This window comes from Phalaenopsis equestris, unplaced genomic scaffold (assembly GCF_001263595.1).
Source record: "Phalaenopsis equestris unplaced genomic scaffold, ASM126359v1 Scaffold000151, whole genome shotgun sequence".
Classification (NCBI taxonomy): domain Eukaryota; kingdom Viridiplantae; phylum Streptophyta; class Magnoliopsida; order Asparagales; family Orchidaceae; genus Phalaenopsis; species Phalaenopsis equestris.
Genome location: NW_018164593.1, coordinates 992,391 through 1,014,127, shown reverse-complemented (window position 1 = coordinate 1,014,127; position 21,737 = coordinate 992,391). Strand labels below are relative to the sequence as shown.

Sequence of the window (21,737 nt, the reverse complement as noted above, 5' to 3'; positions counted from 1 at the left end):
TTGAGAACTAACTGATAAACCCTATAGAACTTGATTCATAGTTCTTATAAAAATAATGCTAGACAATGGATTATCCAAATGACATTATTGGTCATTCAAGTAGACCATCGAGTGTATTGAAAGTTATCATCCACCTATTTCAAAAGAAAAATAAAAAATTAATTATATCAACTTCAAAGATTAATCTTTAAGAAGAAGAATGCTAAAACTAGATCAAGCATATCATCTAAAAAAAAGAATAGGAAAAAAAATATACAACTATAGTTTTTTATGGCCCTCTTATCAACACACATTCTTCATGAGTTAACTTTCTTTGGATTCAATAAGGTAGAGTCAATACAAGGACTCAAATTTCCACATATAAATCAATTTTATAGTTCATTCTTTTGTGAGAGAGGTTTGGTAGTTGTGCAGTTAGAATAAAATAAATTGCATTTTGAATGCCATGCAAAAGTACTCCTCGAGAAGTTACTCTTGGACCAAATCCATAAAATCTTCTAGTGTTTCTGTAGTTTTAAGGGGAAAGCACAGCACAATTGTCTAAGTGGTAGCTTGTATGATGACTAAAAGCATGATTATTCTAGATTCTTTACTTGCTTATATCTAAAAGCATGATTATTCTAGATTCTTTACTTGCTTATATCTTTCCTTTTAGTCGGGATTAGCAGCTTATTTTTTCTTATGTTTAGTTTCAAATTTTACCTTATGATTAGACTGCAGAGCGTTCTCAGCTGACTTGAAGGGAATAAGTTTAATGGCAGTGTAATCATATTCAAAATCATAGGTGTTTGCTTGTCTCTAATGGATCACAATTTGGCCATATAGCCAACGCCAACGGGATGTCTATCTTATATCCATCGTTAAATTATTGCATCATATCTCATCTTTATAACTCTCACATTGAAAGGCCTGCAGTGTGGCTCAGGAGTGAGTTTGACCCTTAACAAGATGGCTTTAGAGATGACATTCATGGTACTATCACGGTCAATTACAAGCTTGTATTTACTTCATTTGCACACAAGAAGCGCATGTATGAAAAATGTTCTTCTCTTCCAATCTTCTACAACTTCGGTTGCCAATAAACATCTTACTACAACAATTCCCTTTGTCATGACCCTCATTGTCATCTTCAGTGATGGGATCATTATCTTCCACATGCTCAATGTATTCATCATTTAAAGAAAGCAAACCATGATCCTTATTAATTATAAATGCTTTCCGTGCAATGTGACATGTAAGTATCTAACCCTTTTGCAACATTTGATGTCATTTGTTTATATCGCAAGTAGAAGTATTTCCATTCATAGAACTCATTGTAGCTGGCATCCATTGTGTTCATGTGATTACCACCAGTCTTAAGAATGATAATTTCTTCACTTAATTTCTAATGCCTTGTGATTTGCATCATCTAAGGATTCTAGAACATATAATTTGAGTTCTCTTTGTAGCAAAAATTTTAGCGCACTAATACATCTAGACATACTACACAATACTTCTCAGGGAAAGGATCTCTTCAAAATTACTAAACATTCAATGCCAATTTGAGCGCCCTATTTGAGGTTCATCGACTGCTCAACCATCTCCTTGTGCTATGTGGGTCTGTGCTTTTGTTGAAGCCAGTGTTTCATTTCATACATAGTTGAAAATAGGGGTTTCGCTCCCACTTCTCATCAATGCTTCTATATAGTCAACACCGGAGGTAAGTCATCCAACCCTCTACTTTGAGTAGCTCAACAAGTCAAGGTGAGTCATCCTTTGTCACTACCCGGCTTGATAGTTTAGAGTTAACCAAGTCAAGAAATTAAATCCGACAGTATTAATATTTAATTTATTTTCCACATAATCTACAAAACCTTCAATTAAAAAGCCAATAAAAAATCACAAAGTATAATACACAAAAATCAAAACATCCATAAATAATAACATAATATGTATGTAACATCTCAAACCAGTATATAACTATACAACACTACCCAAAGTACATAAAGAAAACTACAATCACATAACAATGTAATACATATCAGATGTAGTCCTCCTCATGTAAACTAAAACTCTCCCGCCAGACATTAATTTACAGTTTTTCTTTTCTCGAAAGAAATAACTAAATTCAACAGTAAGTTTTCACAACTTAGTAAGCATTTACAATCTTATTAAGCATTAAATTAATATGCAAATGCTATAAATGAATGACCAAAAGATATATAATTCATTACTTAATTAAACTGTAAGCTTTCATTTTAAATTTAACATTCTCATTTCAATATAAGTTTTTACCCTATGTAACCTCTTTAAGAAGTCATATTAGGATTCTCATCCTACCAGAATGTATCCTCAAAATTATACTCATAGATACCCTAAATAATTTGCAACCGAAAGTACACCTTTACTATTTCCATTTCTTTTATCGTGCACAGGTATATCACATCCTCTGTCAGTACCATCTGGGAGTAATCTTGATTAACTTAATCATTTACATTTCATTTATTTTAAATAGCTTCATGTAAATACATTGAACAATCATTTTCCTTTTCCCATTTCATTTCATTTAATTCTCAAGCTAACAAAATGCATATAATTATAAAAATAATTGTCTAAAGCATTAAAGAAATTTTATATTAAATAAATATTTATTTAGTATGTATAAGAAAATAATTACTTACATTTGTCTTAAATGACCCTGAAACACTTATCGTTCACTTCTTCTAGCACAAACAATTTTCAAATATCTCTATCATCATTTAATTCAACCGCTTAACAAATTAAAATCATTAAAATTAATTCATAAAAATGTTGATATCAAATTAACACCACCTTTAATTAAACTAATTTATATGATTAACAAATAAAATTTATAAATCTTTCTTTGAATGTCTTGATTCACTTCCTCCTCAAATCCCAATAATTTATCAGCCTACAATGCCTGATAAACTTAAACCTCACATAAGCATTTACATTACCAATTATTTATTTACTAGAAATAAAACCCCAACGCTTAACTTCTCCGTCTTGTATGAAAACAAAAATTTATGCCCCTAATCTTATGAAGTAAAAGTTCTTCAATTAAAGGGTCATGTTATAATTTAAGAGAAACTAACATTAATACTTATAATATTTCTTTAAATTAATTAAATCTAAAATTAAGACTTACCTGCACGTGCACAAGCAGTCTCCTTTCTCCTTCACACCAAAGCTTACTTAATATATCCATTTTAACTTCATAAAAAATTATAAAAATATCATGATTTATTTAAATAAATAAATTTATATAATTTGATAATTTAAATCCTACTCTTACTCTATACCCTGCTCGGTGTCTTAACCCACGCACGCGAGCTTAAACTTCTCTAATAGAGCACGACTCATCTTCCTCCACTGCTTCACATAGTAGTCGCATACGAAGCCGCCTCTTCCTCCTTCAATCTTCGGCTTTGACTCCTTCAATTAGGGCTCAGCATGATAGTAACGTCGCACGTGAGGCTCGACTCTCTCCTCCACTTGAACCTTCATGCAGAGTCGTTCCCCTTTCCTTCTTCTCCTTCGTCACTTGAGCAAGAAGTAATGAGGTTTGTAAGGGCTTCGGTTTCAACTCCCACACGCCTCTTCTCTCCTGCAAACCTGCACCTTCGCTTCTCCTTCATACACAAAGCGCTCGATGTCGACTTCCAACAAGAGCGTCAAAATCCCTGGTACGAGAATCATAGGAGAAAACCTCCTCCATTCTCCCACTCTTTCTCTCTAGGTCTAATGGTTTGTTATACTTGAATTTGAAAGAGGCACTCATCTCTTAAGCAAAATCACGCAGACGGTTACTCATGCTGTTTAGAATTTTCTTTTCCTTATTTGTTTTATATTATTATTATTATATTATTATATTAAAAATTCAGTCATTACATCCTTCACACCAAGGTTGCCCCACGCCACAAGTGAGTCATCCACCCCTCTATTCTTTAGTCCTCCATCTCAAGGTGACTCAAACTATCCCCTTTTATCCTCACCCCTCGTTTCTATCGGGTATAAAATGGAAGCATAATAAATGGTAGAACTTCTCACTGCTGGAGTGAAAGGAATGGCAGTGCAGGAATAAAATGTCTACATATATCCATCCAAACTAACTCTACATCATTCTGTCCTCCATGGCGAGCAGTCACATATCTCCCTCTAGAACTGCAAAACAAGGTATGATGGGGTGGAAGGAACGGTAATTCTAATGCATGGTCATTTTTATCTTTTAGACGTACCAACTTTTTTATGCTAATGTAATGGAACTGGTACCAAACTGAGCCCAAAGCAAGCATATCAAATTGTTGCTCTGGACCTTGTAACTGAGCCAAGTCAACTCCTGAGCTGGATCAGGCCGGCTTGATAAGTGGCCAGTTGGCTGAGCTCAATGAGCTCACAAGCCGACATGGGTGCTGGGTGGGACCCTGAACCGGTTTATTCCAGGATGAGGGAGGGGCAGTCGGCCCTCTCTAGGCCTAGGGTTGCCTCCAGTTGGAGTGGAGCTCACTCCTAATAGCAGTAGATCCATTTAAGTGTTTTTTTGATATTTAGGATTTAGTTTTTTTATTAATTTGAGTTTGTAGAGCCTTCGGCTCCTCTTTTCCTTTCTATGGCTCCAATCGTATCTCGTTTCTATGGTGGTGTGTATCCCCTCCTACCTTTCCCCCACTCCTCCTTGCATCGATTATTTTCACCCTTGCCGCTTTCCAGCTTGCTGCTACCCTGTCGAATCCCTTCATCTGCTCGGTGCCACTTACACCCTAGATCCAACCCAAATTTTAGTGTTGTGTAGTTGTTTTGTCGTAATTTTAGATTTCTCTGGTGTTTGTTGTAATTCAGACTTTGAATTCGGTTTTCCCTTGCATGTTTGTTAAATTCCAATATCATTTGGTATCAAAGTTAAACCAGCCCTAAATTCATTCTAGAGTGACCTAAAATCGCCAACCATAGCTAAATCTTGACCTAACCCAAATCCCCCATGCTAATTTTCAAAATCAGCAGCGTAAATTTTTTATGCACCTGAAATCAGCACTATACATCCTCTTTCATCTTCCAAACATAAATCTTAAGCCATGACACCAAGGAGACTAGTGTAGGAAGTCGATCAAGAACTTAACAAACAAGAGATGCAGCGGAATATCCGTCGACTTCAGCAAAAACTTCCTGAAATTGAAAAAAGGACCCATTGAGAGATAATAGTTTGAGTGAGATTCAAAGAGGGAGGGAGGAAAATTTAAATCCCTTCCATATGGATGATTCTATTGAAGAGGATGATATGCCACGATGCTTTGGGATTCAATATCAGAGGAGTTCGAGGAATAGAGTGACTTTTGGAGGACATGGAGACATAGGCAAGGATGTCAAAAAAGCTCGTTGTTCACGAACAACTCGTGCTCAACTCATTCAATAGCTTATTTTTAGCTCGTCCATTAAGCAAATGAGTCGAACACGAAAAAACCTTTGTTCACTCGTGTTCGGCTCATTTTAGCTCGAGATAAAAAAAATTATATATATTATTTAATAAATAATATATTATTTATATAATAATATATTATATATATTTATATCAGTTTAGATCATAACAACTCATGTGGTTAAGTGGTTATGCACCTTCTATTGCATAGAGTTGATGCATGTTTAAATCAAACACCCTATATTTTTTTTTCAATTAATTTTAACGAGCCAATTTCAGTCGAACACGAATACATTGTTAACGAGCCAATTTTGAACCCGAGCGGATTTCGAACACAAGTAATTTCGAACAATTCGACACAAGCCAAGCCTGGCACGGTCAAGCTCGGCTTGTATACAACCCTAGACAAAGGGTTGAATGTATACTTACTGGATTTCAAGGTACGAATGAATCAGGGTAACTTCATTGAGTGGTTGTCGACTGTTGAGAGAATTTTTTAGTATAAGTTGTTGGCTTATAAGCGGGTGAAGCTTGTTGCCATAAAGCTGAAGAAGACCGTCTCTTTATAATGGGAGAATCTGAAGAAAGTGAAGCAAAGAGAAGATAAGAACAAGATTACTACTTCGGAGAAGATAAAGGAGATGCAGAGAAAGTATCTGCCCCCACATTGCCACCAGGACATGTTCATGAGGCCACATCGCTTACATTAGGGGAAGTTGCCAGTAGAGGATTTCAAAGAGGAGTTTGAGCATCTCATGTTGAAATGTGAGCTGAGTGAGTCAAAGGAGAACACTATAGTCGAGTATTTGAGAGACCTGAAGTCGGCCATCGACCATTTTGTTCAGAGGAGTTTGAGCATCTCATGTTGAAATGTGAGCTGAGTGAGCCAGAGGAGAACACTATACCCGAGTATTTGAGATACCTGAAGTCAACCATCTGCTATTTCGTTCAGTTGCAGCCCTACTAGTCATTGAGTGATGTTCAAGCATTGGCCTTGAAGGGGGGGAAACAACAAAAGCAGATCAGGATCCCGTCATCATTCAAACAATCACCCATAATAAGAGCCAGTAATACACTTGAGAAAGGTGTGAAAACTGTCCAAAAAGATGATAGAGTTGCAAGGTGGAAAGAAACCCAAGAGGAGCACTACACCCAACATATTGCCTGCAAGGAAGTGTTTCATGTATCATGAGTTTAGACACATCGTCTCCAATTGCCCTACTACCAGAGTTGTATCTTTCACTAAGCTGGGAGCAGTAGAAGTGGACAACGATACTAGAGACATATAAGACAGTGAGGATGTGCAAGAGTACAAGATTCCAGTTGATGAGAGTATGATGCTTGTGGTTCGACGGATCATTCATACTAAGGATACAAGAGAGCAACAGTGGTTTTACCACAACATCTTTTATACTCGTTGCACTCCAAAGGGAAAGGTGTGCAGCCTTATCAACGATGGAGGTAGTTGTGAGAATGTCTTGTTTACACATATGATAGACAAGTTGAGTCTCACTACTTAAAGACATTTTCAGCCATATTTCCTTACTTGATCGAAGGAGGACAGAGTTATCAATAATAAGAGATGCCTTATAGAGTTTTCTATTGAGAATCAGTTGCATGGCTAGGTGTAGTTTGATGTTGTACCCATGAATGTCTATTATATGTTATTGGGGATACCATGACAGTTTGATCACAAGACTCATTATGATAGGTTTAAGAACACTTACTCATCAAAGATGGAAAGCGCATAGTTTTCCTACATTTTATGGAGTCTGGGGTTATAGATGCTCTTGTTATGAGAAATGCACTGGTGGGATCAATTTTGTGATGTTAAAGGGTAATGAGATAGAAGAGTCGATATCAAACACAGGGCAACCACTACAGAGAGAATTTTCTTGACCGACAACTTACCATCAGGGTTGCCACCATTATGGGAGGTTCAACCTATCTTTACTTCAGAGAGGAGTGAAGCAACGTTGAGATATTTTTGTAACTCTGTGGAGTACGTTTGACACAAAGTTCTAGCTTAGTTAACAATGTACCCACAGATGTTTAGAGAGACAGATGGTTACTCATCATTTGGAAGACTTTCTCAGGTGTTTTGTGAGACAATACATCCGACGGTGGGATTTAGGTGCTTCTAGAGACAAAATCAAAGACCCTTTAATCTCAAGAGGTTAAGGAAATTATGCCACCTTCAATGTGGTCGACCTGAGACTATATCACGAAGAGTCAAAAGCATCGACATATGAGTTCAAAGTTCCACCAATCCTTGTAAACTGACGCGGAGGCTGGGCAGGGCCCTAGACTGGTTCGATCCAGGTTGAGGTAGGGTCAGTAGGTCCTCTCTAGGCCTAGGGTTGCCTGCCAAATAGAGTGGGGCCCACTCCTAATAGTAGTAGATTTATTTAAGTGTATCTTCGATGTTTAGGCATTAATTTTTTATTAATTTGAATTCTACTCTTTTCCCATTCTAGAGTTTATCCAAGGAATTTGCGTGGTATTCCAGTTATATCTCACTCCTGAAGTGGTGTGTATCTTCTTCTACCCTTTCTCCAAACTCTCCCGTATCGATTCCCTTCACCCATGTAGCTTTCTAGCATGCTGCCACCTTGCCAAAACCCTTCACTTGCTGTTAACAGCCCCTCTGCCATCACCTACACCCTAGATCCAACCTTAGTTCTAGTGTTATGTTGTTATTTTGTTACAATTTCAGATTTCCCTATTGTTTGTTGTAATTTCAAACTTTGAATTTAGTAATAATGTTTATTTTTCCTTGGATGTTTGATAAATTCTGATTTCACAAGCCAAACGCAAGCCAACCCTAACTTGACTTATTAGATCACGAGCTAACTCATTTAAAAAATAATTAATATAAAATATATTAAAACTCAAGACTTTATCATTATATCATTAAAAATGTTTAAGAATATTTTACATTTTATTATTTATCAAATAATTGTCCATTCTATTTGTCAGTTTATTATAACACTAGCTTGAATAAAAAATGATCTCTCTTTCATGATAAAAAAGTCGGCTCAAATTCATAAGCTTAAGCTCAAACTAGATTAATTAACCAAGCTTCAAGCTCAAACTCAAACTCAAGCCGAGGGTGGCTCGACATTGATTAGTTTACACCCTATCTAGAACTAAGAGGGTTATGTTGGTTCTCACCTTCAGTAAATACCATGCCAACCAAACCTAATTAGCACCTCAACCAACCAAAATTAACTGTACAACAACAACAAAGTCTTTTTCCCACTAAGGGTCTGTTTGGGGCCGCATTTTTTGTGCGACGCGGCCCCAAACCGCAAAGCTGAGTTCAAATTTACTGTTTGGATATGGCGTTCGCAACAGCCGACAAATAGGCGGAACGCGGGCCGCGGGATCAACCCCGTGGCCCCTGCCTTGTCGAGCGACTTTTCCTCCTTTGCCCCGGCACTCCCCAATCTCGCGATCGAGCCTTGCTGCCCCAAAAATCAAACCTTGAACTTTGCCATGGCAGACTAGTTTGTTGGCCCAATCATGGATAAGATCATCAACGCTTGCTCTGATTACCTGCAAGATCAATAGAGATGGCAGGGGGGCATGAAGGAGGAGCTCGAAAGGCTGCGAGAAAACCACCCTAAGGTCCAAGCTGTCGTCTCTGCTTCCACCCAATCACAGATCAGAGCTCAAAATCCAGCACTCAACAGCTGGATATGGTAGCTGCGAGATGCCATCAATGAGGCAGATGATGTTCTTGATGACTTTGAGTACGTGAAGCTTGAATAACAGCTTACCAGAAACAATAAGCAACAAAACGTGCGTTCCACCATGAGCTCTTTAAAAAAAATTGGCAAACGTGCTCTCAAGTTGAATCCCAATTTGAAGAGACTGGAGAAGATTGTGAAGAAACTTGATAATGTTTTAGCTGAGGTCAACACTTTCCTTCATCTCATTTAAAACACGAAGCAGGAGCAACAGGAGCCGGAGCTTCAGTTGTGCAAAGATCGCGAAACAGGAAGCTTGCCTAAAAATGATCTCATCGGTCGAGGTGAGGAGAAGGATTTTGTGGCGTATTCCCACAAGATCATCAGTTTGATAAACATAATTTAGTCCGAATGTGGATTGCATTGGGTTTCATTTAAGAATCTTGGAGAGACTTTGGAAGATATTGGAGTATTTTGATGTTTTGGTCAAAAAATCTTTCTTTGATGAGTTTCACACAATCTATTTCTTGGAGAGACTTTACAATGCATCATGTAATAAATTATAAGATGCATGATTTATTACATGAATTGGCACAATCTATTTCTTCAGAGGAAAATTTCGGATTTGTGGGAGATTATGTTTTATCTTTTAAAATAACTAAAAATGTTAGACACTTATTTGTTAAAACTAAAAATCGTTTGTTGTTCATATGGTCTTCATGTCAGGAAAAAATTTCTGAGGCTATTAATATAATCATCTTATTAATTGTTATTTTAATAGTTTTAGACAATTTTTTTTGTAATTTAGATATTCACTGTGAAGTGAGGTATGTATCTGTAATTCTGTATTGTTTTAAAGTGAATTGTTGTCTTAAAAGTATTAAATTTATGACTATCACAGTTATATTAAGCACAACATTACAAAACAAGGGCAGAATGGTCATTTCTATAGAAACCGCTACGTCACAGCTGTTTTCACATAGTTGCCTCAAACAGACAACCAACTTACTCGCAGCAGCTTCCTAGGGCCGCAGCTACAGCTGCACCAAACAGAGCCTTAGGGGTCAGCTACATGAATCCTTTTTTTATCCATTGTTAGAAACCGCTACGTCACAGCTGTTTTCACATAGCTGCCGCAAACAGACAACCAACTTACTCGCAGCAGCTTCCTAGGGTCGCAGCTGCAGCTGAAAAGCTGAGAAGCTGCAGCTGCACCAAACAGCGGGGGCAGCTACATGCAGATGAATCCTTTTTTTATCCATTGTGACCTATTTAGTGTTCTATTTTCATTTAATCTAATAGATTAAAACCATTTTTAATACAACATGCCCAAGTCCTCTTAGGTCCACCTCTACTTTTCTTACCAAAAATCAAATCTAAAACATCTATACTCCTAACAAGATCATCAAATAATCGACATTTAATGTGACAAATAATCAGAGAACTCTCTTTAACCTTGTTTGACACTAGAGCAACATCAACCCTTTAACATATACATTTGTTTCGCATTTTATCTCTAAGTGTAAAGCCACCCATCCACCTAAACATTCTTATCTCAATAACAGTTGATTTAGTTTATGCTTCTCTTTCATAGGCTAACATTTGTTTCGCATTTTATCTCTAAGTGTGAAGCCACCCATCCATCTAAACATTCTTATCTCAAAGTTGATTTAGTTTATGCTTCTCTTTCATAGGCTAACAGTTTGCACTATAAAGCATTGCAAGTCTCACCATCATCTTATAAACTTTTCCTCTAAGTCTAAGCAGTATTGTTCTATCACACAATAGGCCCAATGCATTCCTCCATTTCAACCATCCAACATGAACTTTACTAATAACATCCCCATCTATATCAGCATCACTTTGAACAATAGACGCAAGATATCTATAACGTTCACTCCTTTTAATGACTTGATCCCCAATTGTAACAACTGCGCCATTAGATCTATTACTAAAATTACATTCCATGTATGTTGTTTTCTCTCTACTAAAAAGAAACCCTTTAGACTCTACAGTTGGCCTCCATGATTAAAGTATTTTTCTCGAACTCTTTATCGAGTCTTATCCATCAGAAGGATATCATCAGCAAAAAGCATGCACCAAGGTACGATCTCCCATAAATTCTAGTAAGAGCATCCATAACAAAAGCAAAAAAATACAGGCGTAAAGTCGATCCCTGATGTAATCCAACCAAAATAGAAAAATACTTGATCAATCCTCCTTCTGCTAGAATACAAGTAACATCTATAATATGACTTCAATATAAGTCTTATCAATGCAGGCCAGGATTAACAGTAACATTGAATATTTCCTTGCTTGGCATTATAATTCGCAAATCAAGAGAGATTAGAAAGTGGGAAGTAATTGCTGATAGTTTATAACAAATGCATAACCTGAAGAAGACAAGTGACCGCCAAGTGTAGACGGATGACCGGAACTAGAAATTGAAGAAAAATTGCTTCTTCGCAGTCCTTCAGCGGCAAGAATACAAAGCTGGACCAAAAGGAAAATGCCCAGGATTTGATATCTGAAATCAATCCCCAATGAAAGATTTATTAGTACAACATTCCCAAATAAAGTCAGACAACTACAGCAAAAAACGTGGATTATGACAAAATGCCATGTCCTCTGGGAAAAAAACACATAATGTAAATTATTCACAAAATAATGCAAAAAATTAAATCATATCTAAAGAGAATAAAATTAACAAATTGGTAGCAAAGTTTTTCTGTTATATCTTTTACTGAAATGAAGCAAGCATAAATTGTTAAGCTGAAACATTAAAACTGCTGGAATGTATCACTAAAACAGAGTTAAAGTGGAGTGGAATATTAGCATCTTGTTAATAGTGAGGGTACATTCTGTTTAATTCCAATACAGAGTTAAAAGGGCTATAAAATAAACCAATTTTAATATCCATATTAACATACTTATGGCTAAAACTCGACTTCGTTGTTAATAAATTTCAAATTTCCCAACAATCTAAGCCGTGCAATAGAACGCTTTTAACTCCATTTAGTTTTCTTCTTCTAAATTTCATGATTCCTCCTCTTAACCAGAATGATAATTGAGAGTGCTGAAAAGCAACCATTAGAAACAACCGAAAATGCTCCCAAAACACTACGAGCTTATCCATGATGGAACTCTGAATAACAATCATAAATTGGTTAATTAATTGAGAATGTTAAGATGAATTGGTTGTAAAAGTAGGAAGGATAATTAATAAAGAATTATTAGAGGAGTGAAGGATTTAGAAGCATTGAAAATAAGATGAATGAAAATACCTAAGATAATTTGGGGCGTGAATAATGAAATATATAAGAAGCACCAGAAAAGAAGGGCGAAAAAAATTAATGTGAAGGCATCAGAAACAGAAAAAGGTAGACTGAAGCTGTTTTGTATAAAGTTGGGCAAAAATAAATTAAAGTATTTACATGCATACCACACATCCATATCTATTTACATATCTAACACCTTAAATTTGATATTTACGCAAAAATAAATTAAAGTATTTACATGCATACCACACATCCATATCTATTTACATATCTAACACCTTAAATTTGATATTTACACATGTAGCACATCAGTGTATAATCATTTCAAAATATACACATGAAAAGATGCATTTCGCTTTAAAAGGATTAGTATTTGAGATGTTCTTGATGTGAAGTTAACGGTTTGAGTGTTAAATAAATACTTAAATTTAGAAGTCAGATGTGTTACTACATAAAATTTGTGTGGTGCATGTAAATCCCCCAAAAAGATTTGCAAATTAGATTTAACTGCAACACTCAATAAAGATGAATTAAGAATGACGATTGATAAAGACGAACCAAAATAGTCAAGATAGGCCTGAAGATGATGATGTCTTGGGTGGCTTGGTAAAATTTTAAATTGAAGCCAATGCTATTTTGAGCACCTGGAATATTTTATTGAGCTAAGGATAATAAAGAGAGGATTAAAATAAGCCCCATAGGCCATAGACCATTCACAAAGGGGTAAGTAAGCCTAAAATGCAAAAATGCATTAAGGGGGCTAAAAAAATGTTTAATTCTTTCTTTACAACAAAAATCTAATGAAATTTAAGAAGAAGCATAATATTTTTGGAAAATAAAATTCTCGAACCATGCTATCAAAATTGAAATCAAGTCTCTTGGGAATGGATAAGATGTCTTAGGCCTTCTACAAAGTCCAAGGTGGACAAAGTAAAAAATCAAATTTGCATTTTTTTTAAAAGAAATAAATGCATCCCCATTTTTTTTTATTATAATCAAAGCACAAAACTAGCTGCATAATTATGAACTTCGTATAGGGAACCAGAGAATATCCATACAGCTTAAATTAGGGCAAAAGGCCAAACTCGAATCCAAACTGAAATGTCAAACAAAAGGAAGATTTAATCACTCACTTCTCTGATGAAATCTTGCAAAGTTCGCTGTTCACCACAGTGTCATTAAGGTATATGCTTCACGAAAAAGACAAATCTCTCAACTCAATGTTACCATTGATATATTCTGCGCCCTGATAAGCTCGGTTTAATTAAATATATTTTTGTCTGGTTAAAGAGAGTAAGGCTAAGTAGGGATGATGATGACTTTTCTCTAGTAGAATTCTCATGCACTTTGCACTAAAAATAGAAAATTACATTATTTTTTAATGTAGAAAAACTTAGTTTATGCATATGAGTTTTACCTCAATGAGTCTGCCTTAAAAATTGGCATGAAAGCCAGCAGAGTGGAAGCGAAGGTAAGGTACTGATTGATGTACTGGTTTGTTGCCCTTTCAACAACTAATTTAAATTGAAACAACCATATATACTTCTTTTTTCATTTTTTGCAAAAAAATTTACCACAACAAGATAAGGTATAAAGAAAATGAAAAAAAAATGTATATAAAAGAACAGTCTTTTGGAAAAGAAAATCACTTTCCTAAAGAAAAATAAAAATTACTATGAACGTTAAAAGAATTTAATGGGCAAGGTTCGATAGTCCCTTGAATTGGAGATTCATATGTGCGTGTGCTTTTAACTCAACATACTAGTCGCTAAGGTACATTGGGGCATGGTGCAGTGCATACAGCTTTGGCAGGAGGCTCTTCTACTATAACTTGCCCACTCACTCACAAATCTCGCTAGTAAATAGCTATAATCTGAAAGCAAAGAATCACTGAATAAAGAAACTATAATAAAGCATGCCAATTTCAAAAAAATAAAAATAAAAAACAGTATGGCATAAAAAAATAAGAAGTACACTAAATTCTAAAGGAAATTCAAAGGTGAGGCCCCAAGGTTACTGCCACTCATATTGTATAATCACGGCAAACTTTGCAGTAAATAGTTATACTCATAAAGCAAATAATCACTTAACAGAGTAGTTATACCGCATTCTTTGATTCGATGGCTTCCCAATAAAAACATATCGAATGCCTGCTGCACGCTTTGATATATGATAATACAAACCTGGGAGAAAACATTCATTTCAACAACAATAAATCCATGCCTTTGAATTTATTTAACACAAAAAAAGTATTACAACAAAATGAAAGAGCAAACATAGTAACAGAAAAAATAAGTAAAAACTTTTTGCATAAATGTTGTAACGTATTTGCAGCACCTTCAAAATAGAAAAACATAAGGTTTGCTCGTAGAGCCAACTGGGCAGCTTCACGGGCAAATGGAAGAACCTGGATAGCCAGCCAAAATTTTAATTTGATGGAAAAGGGGAAATGCTAACCATTGGAAGTGTGGTAAAAAAGAAATAGAAATCTCAGCTGGTGATTCAAGTACCATAGGCCATTTCTGGACAGCCCATAACCATAAACCAATAAGCTTTTCTTTGAACTTTGAAATGGCAGAGATAAGCAGTCCTCTTGAAACTGAGCTTCCACTACTAGAAGGTTGTGTTTGATTCTCTCTCAAATAATTTCTTTCCTGTTCCCCAAACAGAAAATCATCCATGATCATACCATGAGCGGTCATTCTAGAGCTACAAGGTAAATTTGTAAAGGTAAAATGAATGTAATTTAAAAGAGTTCTAAGCAAATAAAAGAATAACCTACCACCAAGTGTAGTGGATAAAAAAAATGAGGCAAATGTTTGTAAATTTGAATAGAAGTCACAAACCTGAGTCTTTCTGCGAGATATGGAACTACGGTTTGGTAGAGGATGAAAACTACACGTCTTGCAGGTGTTGGTGGGAGCCCATACGAGTTTGCAACCTAAACGAAGCAACTAAATATGTCACAAATAAGTCACAAAATTCTTTGCAGGCTATTCATTTTTAAAGAAGGTTGAAATGAAAAATTGAAAAAGGAGATGATGACAATAAATATAATAAAAATGGAATTTAATGTTATAGAGGTAAACTGTAACAAGCAAGCTTCTAAATTCGCTTCAACTAACAACTATAGCAGATGAACAGTGACAGCCATAAAATTCATTTATATGAAGAAGTTTTTGTTGCATAATCAAGTCCATCATAGAATAAATTCAATGCAAATTCAGCCCAAGTAATTAAGCATGTAAGTATCCCTTTTATGTGGGTTGATTCAATATATCTCTATAGGCCCATTTAAAGACAAAATGAAGACATTACACATTTTTGTTTGTTATTGATGAGGGATTAAGATTACACATTTGAATGCAAGCCATCTTGGCTTAGTGGTTGAAAGTTTTATCTTTCAACTAATTAAGAGGTCGTGGGTCCAAGGATTTGCATACACGGGGTGCGTGTGTTTGGATGTGTGTATGTAAAAAATAAAAGAGGGATTCAGAAGAATACTTTCAGTTCCTTCTTCAAATTATTTGATTTCATCAACATAAATTTTTACAATAACATTTTCATATAGAGATAGAATGCATTTACATAAAGAGGCAAACTAAAACAGCTGGTAGCAGTTGAAAGGAAAAAAAGATTTATAAGAACAAAGATGAACACTATATGAATTTATAATGAAGAAGATGACTTGGTTAAAAGAAAAAAGAAAAAAGAAAATTAGCATCCGTGTAATATGCTTGAAAAATCTATTTTCTCTTCTCACTCAATGAGAGCATTGTTGACCTCATTTTTAGTGAGGTCATGAAGCACTAAGCACATATTGCAAGCAAAAAAGGTTGGGAAGATAACATACATACCACTCAATTTTTATGTTACTTACATATATAACACGTAAAAATTTTTACATATATGCCACCTGCCCTATGCATGAAAAGGTGTATTTCACTTTTAAAAGTTAAAATAATAGTATTTTTTATGTGATAAGACAGATTTGGGTGTCACATATATGTAAATACAAAGGAATTGGGTGGTGTATATGTAAATTCCCCCCAAAAGTTGTTAAGCTAATGATAGATACCATCAGAATATTGCAAAAACAAGAACCTGAGAAATATCACAATATTCTTCTCCTAATGTCTGCTGCCCTGCACCTGTTGTCAGTAGATAATACAATGTCTGACCCAGAAGCTTTATCTGCATGAGCAAAAAAATCCTTTCTTAGTTTATGAAATGCTTGTAAATCTGAAAAGAAAGAAGCAATAGTCAACCATTTACAAAGACCCCAAAAAAGCTTACTAAAGCTAACATTGAAAACATTGCCTAGCATTATGCATTCCAACTGAGAGATGGAATACACACAATATTTTCTCGTGGATTTCTCTTTCATAAATAAATAAGTAATCCTTCAATGCTTCTTAAGAGATAACAAAGATACTTAAAAGGTCTCCATCCAACATAAACGATATATATCTGCAACGCACAGCTGGGTTTATCAAGCTAAAATTATGATGAGGAAGAATCAATTATACATCAATTATACTTCTTTAAAACAAACTAAGACTTCATTTACTAATAAAGCAAGACAATAAAAACCTTGCTTAGTAGAAGAATGTTCAAATTTAAAGTAATTGCAAAATTATATAAGACTGTCGACCAGCATGACTATGGTTAAGATTCTCATCTGGCACCACTGAAGTTTTATTGACAAGGCAAGAAGGAGACTTCAAATGAAGCTCAACTACACGCACGAGCAACAAGCTACAGGTCCCGATCAATTTTAGCAGGAACTTAAAAACATTTAGGAGATTTTAATTCACTGAAATGTTCGTGTGCAAAATGCCCCATTACATTCACATAAGGATCATAAATTTCACACAACAAAATATCAAGTAGTAATCAATCATTTTTTTTTCATTTGAGGCTGCATAAGAATAAAATGAAGCAGATGAATTCTTGAACCTTTGAGGCAGATGAATTCTTGAACCTTTGAGGCAGAAGAATAAAATGCAAAATGCACGCAGATGAATTCTGGTAAATACTTCTACAGTTATACACATAAAATGAAATTTGAGAGTTAGGAATGCTTGAACCTTTGAGGCAGCTAAATACTATTTGGACCAATTGGTTCTACCAGAGAAGTGATTTTGCTCAGGTAGAAAACTTCATTGAGGGGGTATTTGCTGACAGATCGGATTTACGTAAATAGGATTTCAATCCGGATTTTTGGAGCGAAGGTCGCGAGCAAAGGCCGGGTAAATCCATTAGATCCGCCTCTCTGTGGAATTTACGAAAAACAAATTTGCAGACGGAACATCTATGCAGAAGACGGAACGGGAGGTGCTGGAAATCCGGATTTTAGATTTTTTTTTTTTTTTTTTTTTTTTTTTGTGTGTGTTTGGCTGGATTTAAGGTAAATCCATGGCCAAATAATGTTCAAAGTAGGCTACCAAACACCACCTAAATGTACCTAGGTTATGTTCCAAGCTAGTCAGAGTAATGTTTTTAGAGAGTTTTCTAAGTTTTTTAATCGAGTTCAACAGGAGAAAGGATTTTTAATTAATGTAATTAGAATTGATCATAGACAAGAATTTGGAGGAAAATTTTTTGAAAGATTTTGAGATGGTTGAAGAATTACATAGAGCTTTCGGCCTTAGACCCCTCAATAGAAAGGTGTTTGTGTTAACTTTTTCTTTTGCGCTCTCATTTATTAGTTTATAATCTACTTTCGGATTTAAAAGCTTTGTTAAATGCATTTTTATTTAAAACAGTTCTCAAGAAAAATTTAATAGCCCAACTAACCCCCAACACCTCTTGGGTTGTATCATAGCCATTAAATATCTAGTAGAACGTAAATCAAGTATATCAATCACTCGTTCTTAAAAAGAGAAAAGAAAGAGCTAATGTTGTAAATTAAGATTTTTAAAAAGGTACTCCAGGTAATAGTAAACAGATAATTACAAGGTAGCTTCAGTAGAAGGCATACATTATCACTGGAATTTGGTGTTATTGAAGACAGCCTAGCTGTCCGGTCCTTCAAAGAGCAAATCACATGGAATACAAGCACAATTGTACGAGAAAATGTTCAATTAAACCTATAAAGTTTTCATAATTTTCTTAAATATCAACACAACTTCAGCAACAGTGTGGCCGAAACGTTGAGCTACTCTTTCAATGTGCTCCTTCCACATCAATGCAACATATAGAATGCATTTGAATGCCAGAAAATTGAGTGAAACGAATAAAAAAAAGTTTAAAAGATCAATCAAAGAGCAAATTCATAGTCAGCCAAAGTTAGGATTCAGTTTCATTTCCTTCGCTTTCCTTCAATCCAAACAAAGTAATAGTTTCTGTAAAAATTCTACAACCTTGTTACTTAGATAAGCTACGTAGGCTAACCTTTATGCCAAACTGTGGATTTCCTACTGCTGCAATAAGTTGAGCTCCCTGTAAGCCAGCGGAAAGAAAGACTCCGTCTATATAGTAGTATTTTAAGGGCGCGGCAAGTAGCATTTAGTGTAAATAGGATTTAGCAAATCCTATAAATCTAAATTTATCAAATCCAGTGTTGTTAAATCCAAAAAATTATTTGGTACAGCTGATGTTAAATCTAGTTAAATCCGCTTGAAACGTTTGGCAACTCAATTCAAGATTTAAATCTGTTTGTCTAAATCGGATTTAAATATCAAATGTTGATGATCAAAGTTCAAATGTTACTTGTGGAGTTGACTGAAGTTCTTTTACTTCTATGTATATTCATAAGATAAACGCTATAAGCTAACTTAGGAAATTTTTACTAAGTATTCAATTAAATTAATTTAAAATTGAATGATTACCAAATTAAAGAAAACTTTGGCAAAAACCAACTAACCAACTCGCCATAGCCACAAAAGGAAATCAGTATGAACATGCAGACCTACAAACAGTCTGAATTGCAATGAAAATGCCATTCCCCACATCAATTAAGTTAACATTTAATGATTGCCAAATTAAAGAAAACTTTGGCAGAAGCCAGCTAATCAGCTCACTATAGCCACAAAAGGAAATCAGTATGAACATGCAGCCCTACAAACAGTCTGAATTGCAATGAAAGTGCCATTCCCCACATCAATTCAATTCCTCCAACAACTACAACAACAACAACAACAAAGCCTTAATCCCACTACGTGGGGTCGGCTACGTGAATCATTTTTCTCCATTGCGTCCTATTTAATGTCATATTTTATTCGTCCTATTTAATGTCATATTTTCATTTAGTTCTAATAAATTAAGATCATTTTGTATACAATAAGCCCAAATCTTTCTAGGTCTACCCCAGTTTTTCTTAAGATAAGTCGAATCTATAACATCCACTCTCCTAATTCAAACCCTTTCCTCCAAGAAAACAAAATAAAAACAACATTTTTGATGCCTTTAAACCACTCAAAACAAGTGCAAAACGTAATACAGCAACAACAACAACAAACTTTTATCCCACTAAGTAGGCCGACTACATAAATCATTTTTCTCCATTGTGTCCTATTGAGTGTTATTTTCATTTAATTCTAATACATTGAAATCATTTTTTATACAATATGCCCAATTCTTTTAAGGCCTACCTTTACCTTTCTTAACATAAGTCAAATCTAAAACATATACTCTCCTAACTAGGTCTCGAGATGGTCGATGTTAAATGTGATCAAATCATCTAAAATAAACCCTCTCTTATCATGTCTACCACTAGAGCTACTCCAACCGTTTCACGGATTTATTTGTTTCACATTTTGTCTCAAAGAGTAAATCTACTCATCCATCTGAACATTCTCATCTCAACAACACATAACTTAATTTTATGCTTCTCTTTCTTAAGTCAACATTCTATGCCATATAGCATTACAGGTCTCGCCGCCATCTTATAAAATTTTCCTTTAAGTTTATATGGCGCTTTTCTATCACAAAATAGGCTCAATGCATTCCTCCCCTTCTACCAACCAACTTGAATTCTACTAATAACATCTCCATCAATATCACCACCACTTTAAAAATAGACTCAAGGCATCAAAAGTGTTCACTCCTTTTAATAACTTGATCACTCATTATTACAACCCTATTACTAGACCTACTACTATTAAAATATATTTCATGTATTCAATTTTAGATCTACTCAAACGAAAATTTTTAGAGTCAAAATTTGATCTCCATAATTCAAGTTTTTATTAAAATCTCTCTCTAGTATTATCCACAAGAAGGATATCCTCAACAAAAAAACATACACCAAGGCACATCCTCCTGTAAATGTCAAAGTAAGAACATTCATAGCTAAAGCAAAAAAATATGGACTTGAAACCAATTCTTGATGTAATCGAACTAAAATAGAAAAATACTTGATCAATCCTCCTTTTATTCAAATACTAGAAACAATTCTACTATACATATCTTTAATGACTTGAATATAAACAATATCAAAACATTTCTTTTCTAGAACCCTCCAAGTATTTGTCTTGGAATCTTATCATGAGCTTTTTCTAAATCAACAAAAATCATATGCTATTTAAAATTTAAAAAAAAACGTGATTCAGATAGATAAGACACAAAGAGAAACAATACGGGGAAAGGGAAAGGAGAAAGTTATGTTATACTAATTTGTGGATACCGCTGGAGTACAAACCAAAATGTTCATTAAACCCTATCAGCAGGATGTAACGAAAAGTAAAATCGACAGCTTGAGATTAACACAGGAAGAGAACTAACCTCGTTTTGGAAAGCAACAACTACCCTCGTTCCTGAACAAGAACATGAACAGCCGCTTCAACAGGAAGGATAGGAAAGAACAGGAGAGAAGGAAGAACAAAACAAAGTGGTTTGGAAACTCCACCGAAAAGATGACGGAAAGCATCGCGGCATGCGTCGTGAACGTATGCAGCATATTGCTCGTCTTTCTCCGCCGCTCTCATGATCTCCGGCTGGGCGGCCGCCGGGAAACGCCGCTCAGACGACTCCGGGAGTCTTGAACTCGTCCCGGTCTCCCCGCCTGCGGTATCACGCCGATCCGCCATCATTTTCCTGCGACAACCGAGCACAGTTTGTCCGGCCGAGAGCCGATTACCGTGAGAACCGCTGCCGTGTCCCAGGGGAGACACAGACCGGCGGGGGGCCGGAGGTGATACATATGAATTGAGTGATATATTAATAAGAATTTTGTTAACACTATTATATATATCTATCTTCCACCCATCCAAGTGGTTCAATCACGGTCAGGGCCACCTGTCCAAATGACTGAATCAAGCCAATCTACCGAAGAGTTTGATCCAGCTCATCTTCGTCTTCTTGGAGAAGGTAACTTAAACTTTTCTTTATGAATGTATTAAAAAAGTCATC

The 21,737-nt window shown here is 35.4% G+C and overlaps 1 protein-coding gene across 1 annotated transcript in view; it reads right to left on the bottom strand.

Annotated features, from left to right (window-relative positions):
* Nucleotides 1–21,506, bottom strand: part of LOC110021866 (peroxisome biogenesis factor 10) — a 42,190-nt gene extending 20,684 nt beyond the window's left edge. The window contains exons 1-8 of the mRNA XM_020720556.1: nt 21,235–21,506; nt 21,111–21,142; nt 16,488–16,577; nt 15,230–15,324; nt 14,894–15,092; nt 14,721–14,790; nt 14,488–14,566; nt 11,499–11,632 (exon numbers count right to left, since the gene is read on the bottom strand). Coding sequence (XP_020576215.1) covers nt 11,499–11,632; nt 14,488–14,566; nt 14,721–14,790; nt 14,894–15,092; nt 15,230–15,324; nt 16,488–16,577; nt 21,111–21,142; nt 21,235–21,418 — 883 coding nt within the window. The 5' untranslated portion in view covers nt 21,419–21,506. The remainder of the gene's footprint in view (nt 1–11,498; nt 11,633–14,487; nt 14,567–14,720; nt 14,791–14,893; nt 15,093–15,229; nt 15,325–16,487; nt 16,578–21,110; nt 21,143–21,234) is intronic.
* Between the last annotated feature and the right edge of the window lie 231 nt (nt 21,507–21,737).